We start from the raw sequence: 22,919 nt of genomic DNA, 5'->3' as shown, positions 1-22,919 counted from the left end.
GTTGTCGGGACGACGACTGGCAGCAGAGTGACACCTTCAGCTTCACCACTTCCCTGTCAAGATCATCACGCTGCTGCTTCTGGACAGCGAGGACGAGGAAGAGCTGGTGATGCGCAGTTAGCTGATTTGGATCAAAGCTGGCTCCTTATTTGGTACAGAGGAGGGAAGTAGAGGGCGGAGGTGGCTGTGAGCTGGGGTTTAAGAAGCTGCTGTACATCCAATCATCCAATCAACACTTAGGAACTCTTTCAAACCAGCAATCAGCAGCATCCACCTGCCTCAACAGTCAACACACACATATCCATACTCACATCTCAGAGAAAGCAGAGAAAGATGCACACCATCCCGTGGGAGGAGCCAAACATCTAAAAATATTTGACCATGTGATCATGTATCATGAAATTTACCCCCACCCCAAAATCAAACATTTCTCCCCTAAAAGAAATGGACTTGGGGTTCAGAGTGTGTTTGGGGAGTGTGGGTTCATCTTGTCTCCACACTGGGTGAGTGCTGAATATTTGTATATGTGTGTATGAGGGTGGTGTATGTTTGTGTCTGTGTGTGCATGTTTGTCTATGTCTATGTGTCAAGTCAGGTCTCACATACTGGCTCACTCCCGGCGGCTGCTTGGCAGGGCCTGGCATCCATGACTCCGTCAGGCTACTTTGGGGGGTGGAGGGCCCTCAAACCTCGGGCCTCGGTCTGCTCTGGTGCAGCTGGCTGCCGGCCCTCTCTGACTTCTGCACTGTGGCTGCTCGGTGACATCCCATATAGGCATCTCTTCAGCTCTTTCAAGGAGGGTGGAGCATCTGCCCATCGGGTGGTCCTGGGGGGTGCTGAATCTATGGCTCCCCACACCCACTATAAGATCGTTACACGGAAAAACCTTTTGAATACAAGTGCACACAGGTGTGCGTCAAGATGAACCGAATCAACCTTTTGGGCCTGCAGGGAGGGCACTGGCTGCCTCGAGAGCGAAATGCCGTGACCTGTTATTGGAGATACAACATCAGGAAATCTTTATATGGTTTTAACCTGCTGTGCCCAGAAAATGGCACAGCTCATGGTGTGTTCGAAAAGCTGGGAAATCTAATATTGGATGCACTTAAGCTGCAACTGGGAACCAGCAAAGTAACACATTCACATTTAATGAAGTTTGGTGTGAGTGAGCAAGTATTTCACTGAGGCAGTACAGTTCAGGGGGATGTGTAGGCTGTGATATCATCCACGTAGGCTTCTAGTTGAACAGCGTTGACCAGCCTCATCAGGAATGTTGCCGTTCACGTCTGCTAAATTTTTAAATCCAAAACTTCAATTATATTGTACGAAATGGTCAGGTGTGACAAAAGCATGTATGCATGATTACAGTTTTTACTGCCACGAGGACTGGACCGGATTCTGGACCGGAGTTTTTCCCATTTTGTGGATAAGCTGTCGGTCCACCGTTTACCTCAGCTGTCAATGCTGGAGCTGAGAAATGTCCACTTTTATTTACTCTCAAACAGGGTGTAAAACTTTGTGCAAGTTAATAAAGCTCACTGCTGACCGAGGACAGCCATGCTGAGGTGAGCTGTCGACGATATGCTAAACTGTTGGTTAGCGTTGGTATTAGACTCTGTTAGCCTCTGCTAGCTGCAAACAGGAGCTAACAGAGGCTTTTCCACTTTCCTTGAAGTGGATCCTTCATCATTTGTTTCTATTCATGTGTTTTTGGCAGTTCTAGTAAATTGTAAACTCAGTCAAGAAAATCTGGATAAATGACAGATTTGTGTATGAAATGTTTTTAAGTATAGTTTTTAAAGTACTTCATCTGCAAACAGACTGTTTTTCAATGAGGCCTAATACTTTTCTTATGTTGAAAGCTGATAGAGGACAGGGTTTGATGAATGTCTGTGAGAGATTAGAGATTCAGAACAGAAACGCTAAGGCTGCTAGTGTTTGTCTTCATACCATTTTTCTTGTATCCACTGATATTAGCTAATAAATGTACGGTCTGTACATTTCTTCTGTGTGTGATGATGATTTATTTGTATAAAGAAAAAACTAGCTGTCACAACACAAATCAGTCAAATGTCTGATGTTCTACATATGTATATGTGTTACAGTGCTGCATTTCTGTCCTGACCTTTGACCCCATGCTCAGACTAAAGCTTCACACAGGCTGGTGTGTAAAAACAGCTAACAATGCATTTCTGTGTAAAGCATCATTTGTAGTAAACATTTAATGCCTGTTTCAGTTTTACACAACCTGATGGAAAAGAGAAGGAGAGCAAAGGTCAGTGAAGGGAACGACTGTAGTGCAAATACAGGTGATGTCAGTGAGGATGTGACCCAGCTGCCCTCTCCTAAACAGAGGAGACATTGTTACCCCAATACTGTCAGGCCAACATCAGCAATAAAACAGGGAAGATGTGGGGTTAATGCGCACTAATGTTAAAGAAGATTGTGTCACAGGGTTTTAGAGAAGCATTACATGTTAACTACAGTAGCTCCATAATGAATGAGTAACACGGGAAAAGCTGTCCTGTAAAATTCAAACAAATCAAACAGTTGGAGCTGTTTAGTAAAGGAGCCGCCTACTAATATAATGTAAAAATGTTTAAGAATTCAAGAAAATTGTTTCACTTTCTTGTACACAAACCAAAGAAACTTCCAGACATTTCACCAGAAAAAGATGAATCTGTTGATCTCACAGTTTTCCATGCTTTCATCTCCTCCAGTCTCCTCACGTAGTGCAGACTTTACTCAGTCAAGAGTCCAGCTAGTTCAAAACTCTGCTGCCACACTTTCAGCATATTTAAAAAACAGCGCTACACTGGCTACCTGTGATTTTACCATATTAATGGCTACTTTTAAAGCGTTCCTTGAGCTTGTTGAGACCCACATTACAAATGATGTTACATCCTCAGATCAGAGCCCCAAATAAAGCTTATTGTTATTCATGTTTTTATTATTGGCTCCAATGGAGAGGTTGTTGTTCAGTTCCACCTGCAAACACAGATCCCGTTTGAGTTGCCTCAGGAAGCTCATCTAGTGCAAAACTGCCAAATCAAACATGCTGAGCTACCGGCTCCACCTGTTTATTATTTATTAATAATAAATTATAGAATGTGTTACTGTTTATCTGCAAGACCTTCATTAGGAACCTGGAATTTTTAATCATTATGCTATTATTATCATTTCAAAATGCCAGTCACTGGCTGTCACTACAGGTCTGTGCTGGACTTTCAGTAACAGCCACTTCCATGCAACAACTGCCTGAAGCATAGTACACTAAAAACTCATTCTTTACAAATCCCTTTGCAGCCCTGGCAAAAGCCTGCTTTTAGTAAATGGTAGAAGGACTGGTTCTTATGTAGCACTTATATAGCGCTACTCTGACGCCACAGCCAGGGTTCAGTTTATCAGCAAGAGATTTTTATTTAAACAAAGGAATAAACTGAAGGCTTATTTTTGGCCAAGACAAACATCAAAGTTGAAGGCAGCTGGACATTTGGATGCAGAATGTACACTTTTTAAGCAATGGCAAGAAAAACAGATGAGCAGGGCCTTCATACTGAAAAACAGGACAAGCTCTAAATCTTAGCAGGGAGCTGACGGGACTGGCAGAGAGAAAATCCTCTTCTTCCCATCCTCCTTTAAATTTGATCTGGGAAACTCCATCAATAACTCAGCCCTGATGCACAAGAGAACGAGAATGAGTAGATGGTTAAAAGAGAATCCAGGAGATGGAAAGACAAGACGAATAGAGGAGCAGAGAAATTATCACAAGGACCCACAGTGGACAAAGGGTCATAATCATATTTTGTGAAGCAATAACTTGTTGGATAACAGCTGAATGTGTACCTGCAGTGTCCTCGGACTGGAGAAAACAACATGTGAGTGTGTATCTGTAATTTTATTGGCTGATTGTCTGAAGTTCATATCCTGATAGGTGACTTGACTCAGACTTGATGACAGCGTCCTTTCTGCAGGAATGAGAAAGACGAGGATTTAAACAAGAGACAAATAATAAAAGATTCTAAACCGAAGACGTCTGCCAGCATGGAGCACAAACTGGGAGTCATCAGGACGCTACAACACAGAGCGAACACCATCCCCACAGACACAGCGGCCAGGAGGAACATCACATCAAGAAGGCCCTGAGTAAATGTGGTTATCCCAGCTAGTGATGTGTGGGTCGCGAAGGAAACTCTCAGAGCCGACTCTTTGACGTGAACGACACGAGCCGGCTCCTTATCGCGAGCCGTGGGTTTTTTTTCTCTCTCTCACTCTCTCTCTCGCACTTTTTTCCGCTTCACTGAGCAGAGGGGGGAGGGGCGGTAGTGACACTCAGTAGCACAGGAACAGAGCGGGAGGGAGAGAGAGAGAGCCAGGGGCAACAACGTCACATTAGAAAGGTATAGTAATCATCCACAACTATTTTCAGTTGCAGATGAAAAAGGATTCAGAAAGTTTATTCATGCAGGTCCATATGACAGAGAATATGCATCTTCTTTTTGTTTTCATATTATAATTTATATTTAATTGTGTTATGGTTTGCAGTGTTTTGTGTTGTTTCACTTTAAATTTGTAAAAGGAAAAAGCTGAAAATTTAAATAGTTAAAAGTTGAAATGTGATTAGTTGGTTTTTGTATTATATGATTTATTTATTACATTTTATGTGGAGTGAATAAATAAAAGTATATTTACGGTGGTCCCTACAGACAAAGCATGTACAGAAGACAACAGAAGTGCTCCAGGATGCTAGGGGGCAGTGTTGAGCTTTTGTTACCTAGAGGCTACACAATCCAGCAAGTACCAACAACCGGATTTGGTGTGTGGTAGTAACAGGTAAATGAACTTATTTTTTAATATATATGAGTGCTTGTGTATAAATACACAAACAATACACACATGCTTTCATGCTTTCAATTGTGTAATTTAAGTGATCTGCTCTGCTTTGAAGTTCAGTTAAAGCTAGAAATGTGTTTTGGAGTTTGCACGTGCTTTGTGTCGTGGTCCTCGTGCCTCGCTGGCTCACTCTGGTTTTGGCAACATGTTTTGTTTGTTTTGTTTCCTTTGCGCTCTCTCTCCTCTGCTGGGGTTAGTGCTCATTACGGGCCCCGCCCCTGGCCCACGCACCTGTGCTCACCGTCACACCTGCAGCCGATCCCAGCTGATTTGGAGCACTATTTATGACGGCGGACCTGAACCTGTATCTGTGAGTTTGAGACTATCCCTAACCTGGACGTCTCTCTCTGTGTGTATATAGATCTGCCCTGGACCCGAGAGAGTGTGTGTGTGTGTGTGTTTGGAACCCACTGAGAGCATGTATGGGATTAATCCCTGCTTCCCCCCGGACCCTGGAGCCCCGGACCGTTTTTAATTAAAGCAACAAAACAACCTGAAGAGCCGCTTGGGAGCCGGAAGAGCCGGTTCTCTAAAAAGAGCCGGAAATCCCATCACTAATTCCAGCTGGACTTTTGTCAAAACCTGTAGTGATACTGTTGTGACAGGAGTATCGGAGGAGCTGAGATGCATTTTTTCTAAACACTGGGTCTCTGTGGAATTTAAACCCCAAAACACGCTGCGCCAAAAATTGTTCCACCCCAAGGATCGGGTCTTATACTTTATCAATAAAAGTGTCTCTATATTTTTCATGTAAGATAAGTTCTCTGCTAAACAATGTGAATGGGGACCATTTATAATTGAATTATAGTATATAATCACATAATTATTAAGGAAAATTTATTTTTCCATGTAAAATGTTTAATCTAATGAGCTCTGGGGGGTTTGACACACTTTATACCTATTTTTTTGTTCCAAAACAGCAAAGCTGCAACCAGAATAAGATCTAGAAGACCCAGAGAACCCAGAGCAGCTACAGGTGAGATGATGGAGGAGGACGATGTAGAAGGAGGGGAATTGAGATTGGTAATTGTTGTTGGTGGTGGTTTGGTGGCACTTGGTGAAATGGTGGTGGTGTCATAGACATCTGCAGGAGAGATGATAAAACTGGGTCATTGAATTTATTATAAGCTCAGCAGGTTTGCTTTAAACAGGAAGTGATGTCAGTGTTCTGACCTCTGACCCTCAGAAAGCTCTGAGGAGATGATCCAAACTCATCAGTAGAACACTGACTGATTTTCAGTTGTAAACGGGACAGACATGACTGTGGGATAGGACAGGGGGAAAGAATGAAAGAAAGAGAGGGAGAGAAAGAAAGAAAACCAAAGGGGAGAAGAGACGGTGAGAAGGGGGGGAAGAGAGAAAAAAAAAACAAACAAACAAAAAAAACAAAACTCCTGGGTCACCTGTATGGAGAAAAAAAAACAGAGGAGACAGCAAACAACAAAGAGCAACATAATAAGAAAAAAAAAAAGCACCATCACAATAAACTAGCTAGCAGTAGATATCAATAGTTACTAAATAATAAACGATATTGTGCAGCACGCAAGATAGACAGCGCACAATGTGCTTTGAGGCAGCAGCCAAGAAAGCTGTAGTCCGCATCTGTGAATACCCATGCGTACACCTGTGTGCATACCTGTGTGGATCAGCATGCTTGTATTCCAAAGGTTTCTCCATGTAATGATCTGCTAGGGAGTGTGGGGAGCCACAGCCCTGTCCTTTATGGTATCAAGCAGGTATGGAGGAGATCAAAACTCCAGACATCCAGAGGCCCCCAGAACACAAGAGACCAAGGAAGACCCACAGAGGGGCAGCTGCGCCACTGTCCCAGTAAGAGCTAAGGAGAGTCCCAGATGAGGGCTCACTCAGCAGCCGCGGAGCAGAAGCCAGGGGGAGTTGCAGTGACGCGCCCGTGAGCTCCGCCGGCAGCCAGCTGTGCCTGAGTGACCGAGCCCCAGGCTGAGAGGCCGGGGGCACCCCACCTCCGAAATGGCCCGAGCGAGCCCCAATAAGCGGCCGCCAAGGAGTGAGCCGGTGTGTACCCGGACGCCCACCCCCAGATACAAAGAAACACCAACGCACCGACACCTGAGGGAGTCCGCCACCGGCAGGGGAAGTGGTGCAGTGCAGGGATCTCCAAAATCACTTCTTTATCTGAGGAAAAGACCCACAGAGTGATGTAGAGGTGGTATAACAGTCTGCTGTTAGTCTGAGGTTTGGACTGACGCTCAGAGAGACTGGAGGACAGACGGACAGTTTATATCAGTGTTTACACTCAGTGTTTGTCCTGGACCATGGAGCACTTCATCTACTCACCTGCACAAACAGTCAGTGCAGACAGCAGCAGCACACACACACCTGAAACAGGAGGTCAGAGGTCATTTAAAGAAAGACTGAGGCTGCACAGTTTTTTTTTTCTCTCAGGAAACTTTTTAATCTCCTGAAGTATCTGCCACAACCTAAGGAGCTTGGAAAGAAAAGCGTCTGGACTTCTTTAAGTTGCTTGAAGACGTTTCACCTCTCATCTGAGAAGCTTCTTCAGTTCTAGGATCAAACGGTGAAGAGACCCACATTTAAGCTCTGTGGGAGTTTCCCACTGAGAGGGACAATGGACCCCCTGATGATCCTCTACCTAATCACATGAGCCAAGGTGTGGTAATGGGTGTGGGTCACAATCAGCCAGGGTTTTACTGCTACTACTTTGTACTTTCTTACTTTGAGTACATTTCATAGTCTGTACTTTTTTTTTTACTTTAACTTGAGTTAATAAGTTGAATCAGTACTTCATCTTTTACTGGAGTATTTTTGAACAGTAGTATTTGTTCTTCTACTTAATTATGGAAGGTCTGTATTTTTGCCAGATCTGTGAGCCACGCAGATTAAACTACACAAACACCACCGTGCACTGTAACAGGAACAGGAAGTTATAAAATACCACCGAGACAGCAACGCAGGTTAGCCTGTCTTTTCCTGTTTTCTATACATTTTTTGATCAGATGGCAATCAACGGTAAACATCACAGTGCACAGCATTGTAAACAATGGAGAAGGAACTGTGCATGGATGAGCTTTCATTCATGTGCAGAGAAGAAAGTGTGGGACTAAGAAGCCACCCTTCAAAAGCACAGTTTTCATTTTCAGATTTGCGGCCTGTTTCACTCCCACACTGCTGCTGTTTAAAGGTCATCATGTCAATGGGAATGGGAACTTTAACAGTCAAAACCGTCTGTGGTTGTTTGAATACACTCAGTCCTCTTAATGGAAAATTGGCTGTGAATAGAGGAAGTGAAGACTAGATAAAAGAGGGGACGCAGTCAGAGGACCCTGTGCTTCATGCAGTCAGAGGCTGTGGTTTCCTGACTGAAGAGATGTTTGATGAAAAGAGGTCAAGTCTCTTTTGTTCTTTTGGTCTTCATGTTACTGACACTTAGCTGGGCAGAAAGTTTAATCGCTGACTTAGTCCAGACTATATGGTGACTTTCCTGCAGGACTCCAGGTTAAACTGCTGAGAGTCTGAACCTCTGAGAGGTTTGCAGTGATGATGAGATCGATTTAAACCGAAAAACTTTCATCATGCATGTTTGAAACCATTTTCTATCACTCTTCATACATTTCAGTTAGAACTGTGAGCTCCATTATTCAACATTAACATCACTTCTTGGTTCCTGCCCAACTTCACAGCCACCAATCAAATGAAACCAGAAAGACATAAGAAGGAGAATGAACTGTTCCTCTCGCCTTGACGAAACTTTTCAGAATTTTTACATGAACTTTAAAGTCAGTAGCTGCAAGCTTGTAACTGCTGAAAGGTTGTTTTCCTGCCATATTGTTTGTTGGAGCTGTGATAAATAAATCGGTGATTTTAGTGTTTGACTCACCGAGGAGCAGAGAGACCGGTGCAGTCTTCATGTTGTCTGGATGACGACTGAACGTCAGTCTGAGCAGCAGAGAGACGCCTTCAGCTTCAGCACTTCCCCGTTAACAGTCTTCAGTATGTCACGCTGCTGCTCCATCACAAAGAGGCAGAGCAGCTTCTCCAGCAAACGTCAGTGAATGAGATGTTCCGTTGGGTAATTCAGCTCCGAATCTATAATCCTTTTAAAAAACAAATTCCCTTTTCCTACAAAATGTTAATTGAACTCACATGTAGTTATAAGGAAAAACAGACTGTATGTGTCCAAGTCCAAACTATAAATGTATATCATCACTTTAGCTCCATCTTTGTAGAAGTAGTCGGTTTAAATCTGGTTTTACTATCTTAGAAAACATTATGAGTTGCAGCACTTTATAATAACTAAGAAGCTGTAAAATTAAAGGTGTTGAGGTGGCAGGCAGGATGTAGGACCCAAACGCAGGACCCAGAGACAGAATGATTAACTAAAGTGGCAGCTTTATTGCTGGAGAACATTCAAATAGAAATAGAAGAAAACAAAACTAGAAACTCAAAACTTAAGCCCAAACTAGAAACCCGGGAAACTAGAAAATCAAACCAGGAAAGAGTGAACCAGAACATTACCAGAAGCACATAGAAAACAAAACACAGTACAGTGAGGGTACAACACAACAACTAACAGAGAAACACAGGGCTTAAATACACAAGCAGAACTACGAGAAGATGGGGAATAGGTGGTAACACATCTGGGACAAATCAGGCCTAATGACAGAAGGGAAGCAAAACCAAGCACACTGCACACAGGACAGGGACTATCAAAATAAAACAGGAAACACATGAGGCACAGACTTGATACTGAACAGAGGGAACACAGAGCACAGGGACAGGATTGACAAACTGCAACATGAGACACGACTGAACAAGAAAATCAGCATGAAGACAGAACTAAACCTTGAGTAAACATGAGGGCTGCAGGAAGAAAACCCGATTAGATTAGATTAGATTAGATGAAACTTTATTAATCCCTCGGGTGGGTTCCTCCAGGAAATTCAGTTTCCAGTAGCAAAGCACCGAAGGAAGTTGCATGTTACAGATACATTAAGGGGAATGAGAGTAAGGATATAAGCATAAATACACCACATATACACATATATAGATACAGAATATACAATATGGATAAATAGGATTGCTCATTTGAGTGAGTATATTGCACAGTTGCTTTCGTATACATGAAGCGGACATACCTGAGTGGCCGCGATCTTGTTTACATAAAGTAAGCCTGCTCCCGAGCAGGTTTACGCTTATGGATCTGTTGCTATGACAGCAAGTCCCGGATGAGCTTCGGAGAACCGAACGATCCAGGATCACGTGAAATCGTCAACAATCTAATCCAGCTAATTTACGTAGCGAGGTACGAAGAACGGACCCCTGGTCTGACTGTTAGCTGAATGTGTGTGTGCAGGTGTGCGTCTCACTCTTTGTGACCAAGCTGGGAGGAGTCTGCAGGTGTACCTGGACTTAAGCCACACCCCCTACCCACCTGGCCTGTTGCCGGGTAACACTCTGCTGTTGTCTGGTGTCCAGAGGAGGCTGTCCAGGTGAGACACACATAGACAGGCTTATAAATGTTTGGACTCTTTATTTGGACTCATTTCCAACAATGTCAGCCCCAATAAAGTTATGGATTATCTTGCATCAATAGGCTGCTGGTTTTCTTTACTGGTTTCAGGTGTTACCAGCAAAATAGTTGTTTAATCATCTGGAAATGTACCCAGATTTATTTATTTAGACAGAGATCTTGACCCCCCAATGTTCAATACAAAGTCACGCCGATGGTTACGTACCTGTGCGGTTTACCTGTGTGTGTGTTTCAGGACAGGAAGTGTGTACTGCACGTACTTACCTGTCAGCTCCATAACTGTGGTCTCCCTGGGAGACACCAGGTAAGTTTACAGGTAAAGTCTGGTTCACGTGTTTGTCGTGCTGTTGTTTATTTGTTTGTTTGGTTTCTATCAGCTCGGCCCAGCCTCCTCCTCCTGCTCCCATCATGCACCTGGGTGAGTGGGCTCTGAGCAGCAAGCAGAGGTGCGCTGTGGGACAGGTCAAAGGTCACGTGGTGTGTTTCCTGTTCCTGCAACTGCAGTGGAGCTGCTCGCTGTGTGGCAGCGTGTACACACAGGTACTGCATAAAATACACACAGTGTGTACAGGATGTGCTCAGTTGCAGTTTCTCGGGTGCAGTGAAAGTACTCAGAGTGCTTCATGTGTTGTTAGCGTGTTGGTGGTGTGTTAGTGTTGGTGCAGTAAGTAAAGTGTCGTTTTGGAGGAAACTGCTCACGATTTCAGGTGTGTGTGTTTACCTGTTGCTCTCTCTCTCTCAGGGCTGCAGCAGCTCTCAGTGTCACTCGACCTCGTCAGTGTTTCAGTCCAAAGCAAAGTAAGAGCAGCTTCCTGTTGAGCTCACCTGCTGATACGTGTTAATCACCTGGATGAGTCAGGTGACAGTCACATGATCAAACCATGTGGCTCTGCTCTTCGATCAGGCTGGTGATCGATGACGGGACAGGTGAGGCTGACATCTGGTTCTCAGCTGCTCTGGTTCCTGCTCTGCTGGGATTGGCTGATGCTCAGTGGGAGGGGCTTCAGAGAGCACTCAGGGTCAGAGGTCACATCAGAGTCTTCCCTCGTGGGCAGAGCCAGGTCAGTAGCCAGGTGTATATATTTACCTGTCACAGGTGAGTCACAGGTGAGTCACATGCTCATCGTCGTCTTTAAACTTTATTTTATCTTTAAAAATTTAAGATCGGGTCATGTTTTTATTCCTGAGGCTTTAACTGTGAAAGGGCACATCCTGTTTACATCCTGGTAACAGCTCCGTCTGCTCACACTTTACTGCTGAACTGGTTTGGGGGCGTGGCGTCAAACTGAGGGTTTTCTTCATATTTACAGTCGGTGTGAAAACGTCAGAAGGTTTGAGTGAAAAGAGAGAAAAAAAGATGTTTGTGAGGATTCACGTTGTGGATATCTGAGGTTATCAGAGTGCCAGGAAGGGAAACCTGAAGAAAGTCAAAGAGCCGCCCAGCACAGAACAAGCCTGTCAGAGCAAAGACTTCAAAGACTCTACAGGCTGCACAGGGACGCACTGTGAGCTCACAGAGCTCCACGTCTGCAGACACCTTCAGCCACACTGCTGAGGACGAAGACCTGCAGACTGAAACGTCCTGTGGTCAGAGGAGGTGAAACGAGAAGAAGATGCAGCTACAACCCAAAGAACAGCGTCCACACAGTGAAGCACGGTGGGGACACTGTGGGGGGGCCACCACAGAGAGAAACAGGCATCCTGCAGGACGTTTCCACAGGGCCGAGCCGTGAGTCTGCAGAGACATAACCTCTGTGTCTGTCTCAGGTGTGTGACGGGGACGCTGACGACTTCCTCCTCCACTTCCTGTTGTGTCTGTGCAGCAGCGATGTCATGATTCGGCCGCTCAGCCTCACCTGCAGGAAACACACCAACCAGAGACCAGAAGGTAACCCCACCCTCACCACCCTGACCAACCCTGACTGCAACCTTCAGAGTCGTGTGTGTTTCAGAGGTGAGGAGGTTCACTCGAGGAGACAGACAGTTCCTGACCAGACTGGCTCCTCCCCTTCAGCTCACCTGTCTGCACCTCCACCCTGACTGAGCTCCACCTGCTTCGTTCTGACTTCATCTGTTCTACGTGTTCGTACAAATAAAACTTTATTGTTCCTCCTGTCACATGGTATCTCACCTTCACTGACCCTAACGCTGGTGATCAGGGTCAGAGGTCACACGAAGCTCTCTGGGTTTAACCTCACACGAAAGGGGCGTCGCTGTCATCATCACAAAGGGGCCTATAACAGGTCATGTGACCCTTCTACAGGAAGTGATCCCTGTGGGTGGCGCCCACATCAGAGACGTTCTCAGATGGTGATTCATCAAACCTGCACCAGTAAAATCTGACAGTAGAAGGATGATGAGTGAAACTGGTTAATCTGGTGTTTGTGGCACAGAAGGTTTGACCTCCACTGTGTGACACGGGTCAGACTCCAGCTGGGCCTGCCGCTCTCAGCCTCACTCTGAGGAAGCCTACAGTCTGTCACAGTGGAAACTACACCGGGGGACCCCATCCTTGGGGTGGAGCCATTTTTGTTTTAGCGTGTTTTGGGGTTTAAAAGCCACAGAGACGCGGTGCTTAGGAAAAATGCATTTCAGCTGTGCTGATGCTCCTGACACGTATAAGACTGGGGAAACCTGCATTCAGCTGGACCTGAAAAACACTATGTCCAGATAAACACAATCAACTTTTGGAGAAAAATAAAAGATTCTTCATCAGACTAACAACTAAAAACATGACACTTACCTTAACAGTATGGGCTACATCAAATATATTCAAGACCGACAACAACACTTCTCACTGCTGCTAATTTTAACAAAACTAAACAAAAAGTAGAAAAAGGCAATTCACCAAGTCTTGAAAAGTAAAACTGAAAAATAGAAACACAGAATAAAGTAAAATATCCATCCAGATCTTTACCACCAACAACATAAAATCTACCTTAATTAAATGGCCAAATTCTCCAATAAATGAGCAATAATAAAGTAAGAAAAATAAGACATTCAATTTATGGACGCTCAAATTAACAGAGCGACATTAAACGCACCTCATTGCCTGCCGTAGCGTTCTTCGCAGCTGCACTTCACCTCAAAGGTCGGTTAATACATCGGATTGAACTTAACCAAAGTCCAATTAAAGGAAAATAAATGTTTCTAACAAATACAATGAAGAAGATTAAAATAATTCACTGTCAGTTACTGTCGCTGTGAGTTTGACGAGGTCAGCTGCTTCATTTGGTTCTGCCTAAAGTTCTCTCAGTGATCCAGTGTTTATATGATAAGATACGTGTTTAATGCAGAGAGTTGGAATTACAAGTTGGTAAGAAGCTTTTTAACAAAGGTTTGATTTAAGCTTTAAGTTCAAAGGTGAAAGAAATTTCACGTTTGATGAAGGAAGATCAAGGCTAACAAGGACATAGGTCAAAGGTCAAAATAAGGTAAGGTGAGAAAATATAATAGATATATATAATCAATCAATAAGGTGAAAATATCAGATAAAAGGGTTTCTTTGGTTATAAGGAATAAAGAGGTCAAAGGTCAAAACAAGAGTACTGTTAAGTTAAAATTAAAGGGTCAAAGGTCAGATTAAACAGGTTACACAGAAAGGATCGGCAAAACTTAAACAAGGATAAAGAAATAATACATTAAACAAGGAAATAAATTAAAAGTCTGAGTTAATGAGAAATTAAACGTTTAAATCAGGTTAAGAGTTCAATTTTAAGCTTTTCAAAGTTAAACTAAATAAAATAATCAGAATAAACGATTGGAGGAAAAAAGCAAAGATGTTGTGATCAAATAGTTTGTACGGCAGAAAGAAAAACATGTTTCAGTATGGGTTTTTTTTTTTTTTTCTATTTATTTAGGACAGTGCATGTTAATGAACATAAATGTAAAGAAAAAATTACATGAATGTAAACATACCAGATTATAGCCAAGGGCTAATTTCCATCTGTTGTCCTTAAGCATAAAAATAGACATAATAATTCATCATTCATTCATAATAAAAACTCCATCACCAAACTTACACATACACACCATTCTGTTCCCAAATAAAACATTAAAACTATACAACTCATACATGATCACACACTTGATTTGTCCATAACCAGTTTTTAACCTTTGCCTTAAACAAGTTGAATGTCGAGCATTCTCTTATGGGTTGAGGAAGACTGTTCCACAGATGGCCTCCCTGGACAGAGAGGACGTTCTGCCCAAATGCTGTCCGTCTGTGGGGTATAAACAAGTCTCCTCGGATTGTAGCTCGAGTGGTCCTGTCTGAGCTTTCTTTATGCCTAATGAACTGCTTTAGTGGTGGTGGAGCAAGGGAGTGTAAGACTTTATATATTAAACACACTCTTTTAAGTTTCACTAAATTATTGAAGTTCAGTAATTTATGTTTTTTTAACACATGACAGTGGTGGTGGGAAGTCGGTTTTTTATCAAGTAGTTTTAAACTTCTTTTATAAATGTTTTCAATAGTTATAAGTGTTGTTGGACAAGCAAGTGACCAGGACGTCAAACAATAGTCCATATGAGAGATGATCATTGAGTAAAAATAAGTTTTTGCAACATTCATATTTAAATTATTACGTATATGATTAAAATTTCGATTATTAAATTTAAGAACCTGTGACACTTTATTTATGTGACTCTTGAAGGATAATGTTGGGTCTAGAATGACCCCAAGATATTTAAATTCTGGAGCTAATTCAAGCTCTACTCCATCCAGGAATATGTTTGACTGCTTCAAGTTTAAGGGGCGTTTTGAAAAATACATACCAACAGTTTTTGAGGTGTTCAACATTAGGCATGAGTCCTCCAGCCAGCTATGCATTAATGCTAAAGCAGCTGTAAGATCTTTTGCCACCTGCTGGACACTATTTGCTTGCGTATATATAACTGCATCATCTGCATACATTTGAGTAAATATATTTGGACAGACTTCGGGTAAGTTATTGATAAAAAGAGAGAACAATAAGGGCCCAAGAACAGATCCTTGAGGAACCCCTGTATCACAGTCTAAATATGGAGATTTAACCCCATCCAACACCACACACTGTTTCCTGTGTGAGAGATATGAGGCAAACCACTGAAGAGCCTGACTGGAGATATTAAACCGAGTCAATCTGGACAACAATATCTGATGGTTTACAGAGTCAAAAGCCTTCCTCAGATCTAAAAATACAGCTCCAACACAGGGACTCTTGTCCAGCAAGCTCTTCAAGTTCTCCACTAACATACACAGGGCAGTATCTGTGGAGTGATGTGCCCGAAAGCCAAACTGCAATGGATGTAATGAGGGTTGGGTGTTTTCTAGGTGAGCAGTGAGGAGTTTAACCATCCACTTCTCAGCTATTTTAGATACGACCGGAAGTATGCTTATGGGGCGATAATTAGCCATGTCAGTCTTCACACCTGCTTTGAAAATTGGTGTAACTACAGCAATTTTCCAATCTGTTGGAACAATGGAGTGTTTGAAAGACATATTCAAAACATGAGTTGTTGGACGTACAAGCAAATCCATATGTTCCTTTAGGAAGTTTGTGTTAATACCATATACATCAAGTGCTTTTGATTGTTTTAAACCTGTAATTGGTTTAGCAACTTCAGTGTCTGAAATATGAGTGATGGTGAACAAATTTTGACCAACATCATTCACATTATCAGAGCATACGACTGAGTCAAAGCTCTGACTGATCTCCTTAACAGATGAAATAAAGAAAGTGTTTAAGTTACTGGCAATAGATAGAGGCTCTCTAACAATAGAGTTATTTACATAAAGTTCAATTGTGTTTTTACTTTTGTTTGAATGAGGGCCAAGTAATTTATTTAAGTGTTGCCAGATAATTTTACCATTACCTTTGGCTCTTTCAATTATATTTATAAAAATTTTTGCTTTGGCCTGTCTCAAACTTCTTGTTACTTTATTCCGCATTGAAGTAAATCTCTGTCTATCCAGAGTTAGACCTGTTTTCAGGAACTGCTTTAGTAATTGATCTCTTGTTTTCATTAAATTCTTGCACTCTTTGTTTAACCAGGGCAAATTAGATGTTGTCTTTATTTTTTGTCGACCTCTAATGGAGTATGTTGATATAACATCCTTGACAATGTCAGTGAAGTGACTGCTGCAGAATTGTGGATCATCACTACACAATAAAGGCTCCCAGTTAACTGATGCTAATGCTTCTGCTACATTTTGTCGCTGACTTCTTGGTATGAATTCATAAAAGGATCTCCTATTAGATGAACTTTGAAAGTCATTCTTAACCCATTATTTTATAAGTTTTCTAGAAAATAATATAAAATTGTGGTCTGAAATACCAGTGATAAAATTATAAGATTTAATAATTCGCTCGGGCTTATTACTGAAAACCAGATCTATTTTTTTGAATGACAAAGGATGAACTGAAGCTCTGCCATCACGTAATGTCGCATACTGCTGTTTCTGATGTCATTTAAAAAAAAGAAAAAAAAAAAAAAAGAAAACCAGATCTATTTTAGTTTTAGAGTGTCTTGTTATTCTTGTGGGTTGTTCAATGTGTTGAGTAAAGTTCAAAGTCTCCATTATGTCCTTGAGTGTTTTTCTGCCCTTTTCACAGTCCCAGTTGACATTAAAATCTCCCATTACAATTATTTCATTAGACTTATTATTTATAGCATGATATTTAAGTAATACCTGTAGTTGTTCATAAAAAATATTCTTTGCTGAAGGAGGGCGATATAAACAGATCAACGTAAATGACATTTCTGGGGAAAGAGTGATTTTAACAGAAATATGTTCTATTTCGACATCTATTGGTGAACTAAGTAAAGAGCAATCCAGGTGTTTTTTTACATACACAAGTATTCCTCCTCCTCTTGTTCCAATTCTATCCCTTCTGAATACTGTGTACTCTGGAAAGACAACCGCAGACTCCGGAGAAGAACTTGTGAGCCAAGATTCAGAGATACCCAAAATAGAAATATTGGAATTGCTTAGAATATGTTCCAGTTGCTCATGCTTTGGTAACATACTGCGAATGTTAATGTGTCCACATAGAAGCCCCTTTGGTTTATTTTTAGTGTCCCAGATTACTTTAGCCTGATTAAATGTCTTGCAGATCTTTGTTCCTCTGTAAATTTTAATAGCAGGATTTCTTGTCCTTTTGTTGACAATACTATGAGCATTTAATGATGAGAAACCCTTTACCGGAGACTGTAGTTTGGGTACAGCAGGTGGGGGCCCAGGCAGCTCCGTTGGGGGCCCAGGCAGCTCTGTTGGGGGCCCAGGCAGCTCCGTTGGGGGCCCAGGCAGCCGAGGTGGAGGCCCTGACAGCCGAGGTGGAGGCCCAGACAGCCTAGGTCGAGGTCCGAGCAGCTGAGGTGGAAGCCCAGGCAGCCAAGGTGGAGGCCCAGGCAGCCGAGGTGGAAGCCCAGCTAGCTGAGGTGGAGGCCCAGGCAGCCGAGGTGGAGGCCCGAGCAACTGAGGTGAAAGCCCAGCTAGCTGCAATGGAGGCCCGGGCAGCTGAAATGGAGGCCCAGGCAGCTGAGGTGGAGGCCCAGGCAGCTGAGGTGGAGGCCCAGGCTGCTGAAATGGAGGCCGAGGCAGGCCTAGGCTAACTAGGCTAATTAGTTGTAGCCAGTCCAAATCACTGATGTTTGAATTTGGTCCAGGATTTAGTTCTATATCACCAGCCAAAAGTAGCATCAGAACAAGTTTCAGAATCTCCAGCGACAGACGTGGTATATTTGATTGTTCATGTTTACCTGGGGGTGGTCTAGCATGACCAAAATCCAAGAATCTTGTGAACAAAAGATGTTGGCTCCATTTGGCTGGGAAAGTGGTATAATTATCCAGCTTTCTTGGACATGTCGAACTCCACAGAAGATAAAAATGCATAAAAACAAAAAGACAAGTTGATGTCAAGATCCAGGGGTTTTTAGATGGTTTTTTAGGCAAACGCACAGGACCTGCCAAGCTGTGTGTCTGCACCCTAGCAGCCATCTTGTTTGTGACATGAAGGACACATGTTGAGCTAAAACCACAGTAGACACTTGTAGAGACCTCAAATCATTGTTACTGAGGAATTCTGCCTTAAACAGTAAAGTGTTCTTTAACAGTGTGTGTGTGTGTGTGTGTGTGTCTGCAGCTGTTCTTTGTGTTGTTGCTGCATCGTTGCCTCAGGGGGAAAGTTGTGTGTGTGTTATGCAGACTAGCAGAGACTGCAGCTGTCAGCAGCCACACACACTTTCTATTCTTCAAATCAAATCACAGTGAAACATGTTCACTGACAGCTCAGCTTCAGCATCGTCTTCATGCTGTGACTGCAGCCGTTCAACTCTGTTTGTCTTTAACCCAAATCATCACAACATGCAAATATAATCATCAAAATGATGTGACTGGAAGGATGCAGCAGTCTGTGCTCCACCTTTCTCCTCCACACCTGCAGGTGGAGAACATGGATGCATGAATCTCTACAGAGTTCTTTGAATATTATCCGTCTCATCAGTTTTCAGTGAACAAAACTCCTCACAGAGCCAAAATAAGCAGTTTGTATCCAACATAACTCAGCTGGACTCTGATGCTCCGTATAACAGCCACACATGAGTCTGGATTCACTCAAAGCATTGAACAAACTTTATTGGAAATGAAGCTTTTGGACATTTGTTCTCTGATATTTGCTCTTCAGCTCGAGTCTCCATCAGTGGGAACATTTCCTGATTCAACTTTTCTTCTGTTCAAATCAAACTCCATGAGAATCAAAGTGTGAATCAGAGTCCTGATGATCAGATTCTATAGAAACATGGAGACTGTAGAGGATTTACACTCAATATGTTCATTTGTTCCCTTCAAGAAAAATCAATCATTCATCCAATTAAATCAGTCGTTGATCAGTTTGATTGACAGGACAGATGATCAGAGGTGCAGAGTTTTTACCTCCATCATTAGGACTGGGACAGAAGAATGGGTGGAGTTTGTGAGTGAAGGAGCAGCCAGTAAAGGAGTAGATCAGAGCTGCAGCACCTACATCATAAAAGGAGACCAGACCCTCCTCATAATCCACAAACACCCCCACCTTCTCAGGACCAGGATGAAGACAGAGGGGGACTGAAGGACCAGCAAGAGCTTCGTACTCATTTCCATTTCTCAGCCACACAGTCCAGAAACCATCCTGAGGTCTCAGTGTGATGCTTCCCTTCCTGTTGATCGACTCTGTGGCCACTCCTAAAGCCCACGCAGTCTTTCCTTTAACCTGAACCTCAAAGTAAAATCTGCCTGAAGAGAAACTCTGCTCTCCTAAAACATTAGGACACTGAGAAAATCTCTCTGGGTTGTCTGGAAGATTCTTCCTCACATCACCACAGTACACTTGTTTTCCATCATCAGACAGGATGAGATTAGGATGAGCTGTATCAGGATCCAGAGTCACATCCACCTCATGCTGCTGCACCCTCTGCAGCTCAGCCTCTAACAGCTTCTTCTTCATGAGTTTCCAGACTGTCTCCTCCAGCTGAGCCACAGCTCTCCCCACAGTCCCCTCATATGATGGTGGATGAACTCTGACCTCTGTCCAGTCCTTGCTGGGTGGAGCAGCTTTCAGGGAGGAGAAGCTTTGGAGGAGGTGGAGGTGGTCTTCAGAGCGTGAGAGCTGCTCCACCTCAGAGCTTCTCTCCATCAGCTCAGAGATTTCCTGTTCCAGATCTTTGATGAGACCTTCAGCCTGTTTCTCTGTAGCTTCCTGTTTGTCTTCGATCTCCTTCATGAGCTCCTTCAGGCGTCTCTCAACAGACTCCATCAGAGCCGTGAGGACCTGAACACCTTCTGCTTTCTGTCTGTCTGCAGCATCTTTACTCATCTTCACCGACTCTGTGATCTCCTGAATCTTCAGTCGTCTCTTCTGGATCATCTGCTGAATCTCAGCCTCTGTCTTCTCCAGCTCTGCCTTCTTTCCTTCATATTCTTCTCTCAGAGGAACAAACTCGTGGTTCTTGTGGTCTAAAACAGAGCAGAGCATGCAGACACATGTCTGGTCGGTCTTACAGAACAGCTCCAGGAGTTTATCGTGCTTCGTGCACATCCTGCCTTCCAGGTTCTCCACAGCATCAACCAGCTGATGTCTTTTCAGACCTTTCAGTGTCAGATGAGGCTCCAGGTGAGTCTGACAGTAGGAGGTCTGACACACCAGGCAGGATTTCAGGGCCTTCAGTCTGGTTCCAGTGCAGACGTCACAGGGAACTTCTCCTGGTTTGGCAGCTTGTTGCTCTGAGCTGCTGCTGCTGGCTTTCTGCTGAGCTTCACGTCTGAACTGAGCAACCATCTCAGAGAACAACGTGTTGATCTTCAGCTGAGGTCGAGTGTAGAAAGTCTCTTTACACATGGGACACTGACAGCTCTGACTCATGTCCCAGTGCTGACTGATGCAGGTTTTGCAGAAGTTGTGTCCACATGGTGTAGTGACTGGATCAGTGAACACATCCAGACAGATGGAGCACAGAAACTGATCTTCAGATCGCAGATTGCTGGCAGCAGACATGTCTGCACTCTGAGGGAGAAAGAAGAGAAACATTTGATTCAAAATTCACTTTAAATTTCATTTTACAAAGAGAGAAACAAGCGTCAGTAGTCTGAGGAGCTTGGAGAGAAAAGCGTCTGGACTTCTTTAAGTTTCTACTCATCACAGAAGCTTCTTCACCTCATCCTCAACACGGACCAAGGAATGAATACTGCACTTTTGGAAGAACTCCCTCCCCTGCAGCCTCTTATCGTCAAAGGGACGGAGGTGGAGAGGGCAAACAGCCACAGATTCCTGGGACTGCAGGTTACATCAGACCTGAGCTGGACTCTCAACACTACAGCAACTGTGAAAAAAGCCCAGCAAAGGCTTTATTTCATTCGGCTGCTCAGGAAAGCTGGCATGAACCACCACCCTCTCACCCAGGCCTGCAGAGGACTGATAGACAGCATCCTCACCGCAGGCATCACTGTCTGGTATGGAAACACTACACAGACAGAGAGGAAGGCTCTGCAGAGTCAGAAAGTCTGCAGAGAGGATTATGGGAACAACACTTGCATCCATGGACCTGCACATACAAAGCTGCACATACAATCTCAGACACAACAGAGCGGACAGCAGCATCACACACAGAACACGATTCTTCAACAGCTTCTTCCCCACAACTGTCAGACTGACGGCAAACAAAAACACACTGAACACTTAAAATAACACAGCACTACTTAACCTCACTTTGAATGTATCATCGGTTCACTGACCATCGGGCAATACACTCACAACAGACTTGTGAAACAGATCTGTGGAACAAATGTGCAACACTGTGAGTGCGATAAGAGGTAGAGAACTACACACTCTCTGTACATTTTCTTCTTTTTCTTTGTATATAGAAAATAGTACGACTACCCTACTCCGGACTTCATTTCTATCCTTCTGCTTTTTCTGTCTTTATATTGTTAAAGTGTGATTTGACTTGGAAAGCTCTGCACAAGTATTCCACTGTGCATGGACTGTTGGTCCTGTGTGCAAATGTCAAAATAAAAATCTTGAACCTTCAGTTGTCAGAGTAACTGGTGGAGACCCAGCAACACACTCAGACACAAACTGGTTCATCTGAAACACAAACTGAACTACGTCGTGTCTGCTGTACAGTGCAGCGTCCAGATGAACAGGATCAACAGGATGAACATCTTTTTAACAGTCGTTACAAAGATGTGAAGTTGTTTGGCTGACACAGACAAACAGTATCCCACATTCTTGATTTTTAGCTCACAAACACGTCTTATAAGGACTTATTGATCCTGAAATGTTGGAGGTTTTAGCTCTTTAAACAGTAAAGTTACAGGAGGATACAGATAATTATCAGGAAAATGTCCTCGGTTTGTTAAAACGATCCCGTCCGATAACACACGAGAACAATAAATGTATCATTTTCTGTTGTAACCCACAAACTGAACGGTCACACTCATCTTTCATGTTGTCACTAAAACATCACTCCTTCCACGTCTAGTTGGTCGTGATGGAGGCGGAGTGCGTTGGGTCCGCTTTCCCTGCCCAGCCGATGTTCCTGACGCAGGGAAACAGATCCTGTTGGGGATCCCTACCTTGGCACAACACCTGCCATGGTCTTTGCACACTCACCACAGTAAATGCATCATGTTGTCAGCTTTACAGTATCATAGTCAGAGAAACTGGTCAGGCCGCTCTCTTCCAAATGTCTACACTTCACCCTTTTACTGTCAGTGGGCTCAGAGTCCATCTAATGTGGCTCATTATCTGATGCCGTCTGCAGACCAGTGTTAGACACTGAGAGGTTGATGGCTCCGTGTCAGAGCACCGGCCTTAACGAAAAAGTTATCAATCGTTCTTTTCATCTTTTCTCATTACCCACAGCTACATCCACTCCTATCACGCTGCTCACCTCTGCTGCGACGATTCAAACAGCCGGAAAGTAAATAATTTGGAGACGGTGCGTTTGTGTCACAGTGAACAGTGAAAACAGAGACTTT

At 43.4% G+C, this 22,919-nt stretch overlaps 1 protein-coding gene and 1 pseudogene across 1 annotated transcript; one reads left to right on the top strand and one right to left on the bottom strand.

Annotated features, from left to right (window-relative positions):
• Positions 1-10,593: 10,593 nt before the first annotated feature.
• LOC146578261 (CST complex subunit CTC1-like) lies at positions 10,594-18,019 on the top strand. Its single transcript, XM_085267790.1, has 6 exons — positions 10,594-10,727; positions 10,801-10,963; positions 11,166-11,221; positions 11,328-11,484; positions 12,191-12,377; positions 17,778-18,019. Exons 1-6 carry the CDS (start codon positions 10,594-10,596, stop codon positions 18,017-18,019), a joined length of 939 nt encoding a protein of 312 aa, XP_085123916.1.
• Positions 18,020-19,263: 1,244 nt separating this feature from the next.
• On the bottom strand, positions 19,264-20,940 carry LOC146578260 (E3 ubiquitin-protein ligase TRIM21-like; annotated as a pseudogene).
• Positions 20,941-22,919: the final 1,979 nt, after the last annotated feature.

This window comes from Mchenga conophoros, linkage group LG3 (genome assembly GCF_057382185.1).
Source record: "Mchenga conophoros isolate Kocher_MC1m ecotype Shallow Benthic linkage group LG3, M_conophoros_male_GT1.1, whole genome shotgun sequence".
Lineage (NCBI taxonomy): Eukaryota > Metazoa > Chordata > Actinopteri > Cichliformes > Cichlidae > Mchenga > Mchenga conophoros.
The sequence above is the reverse complement of the archived record's forward strand: the minus strand, read 5'-3'. Positions and strand labels throughout refer to the sequence as shown.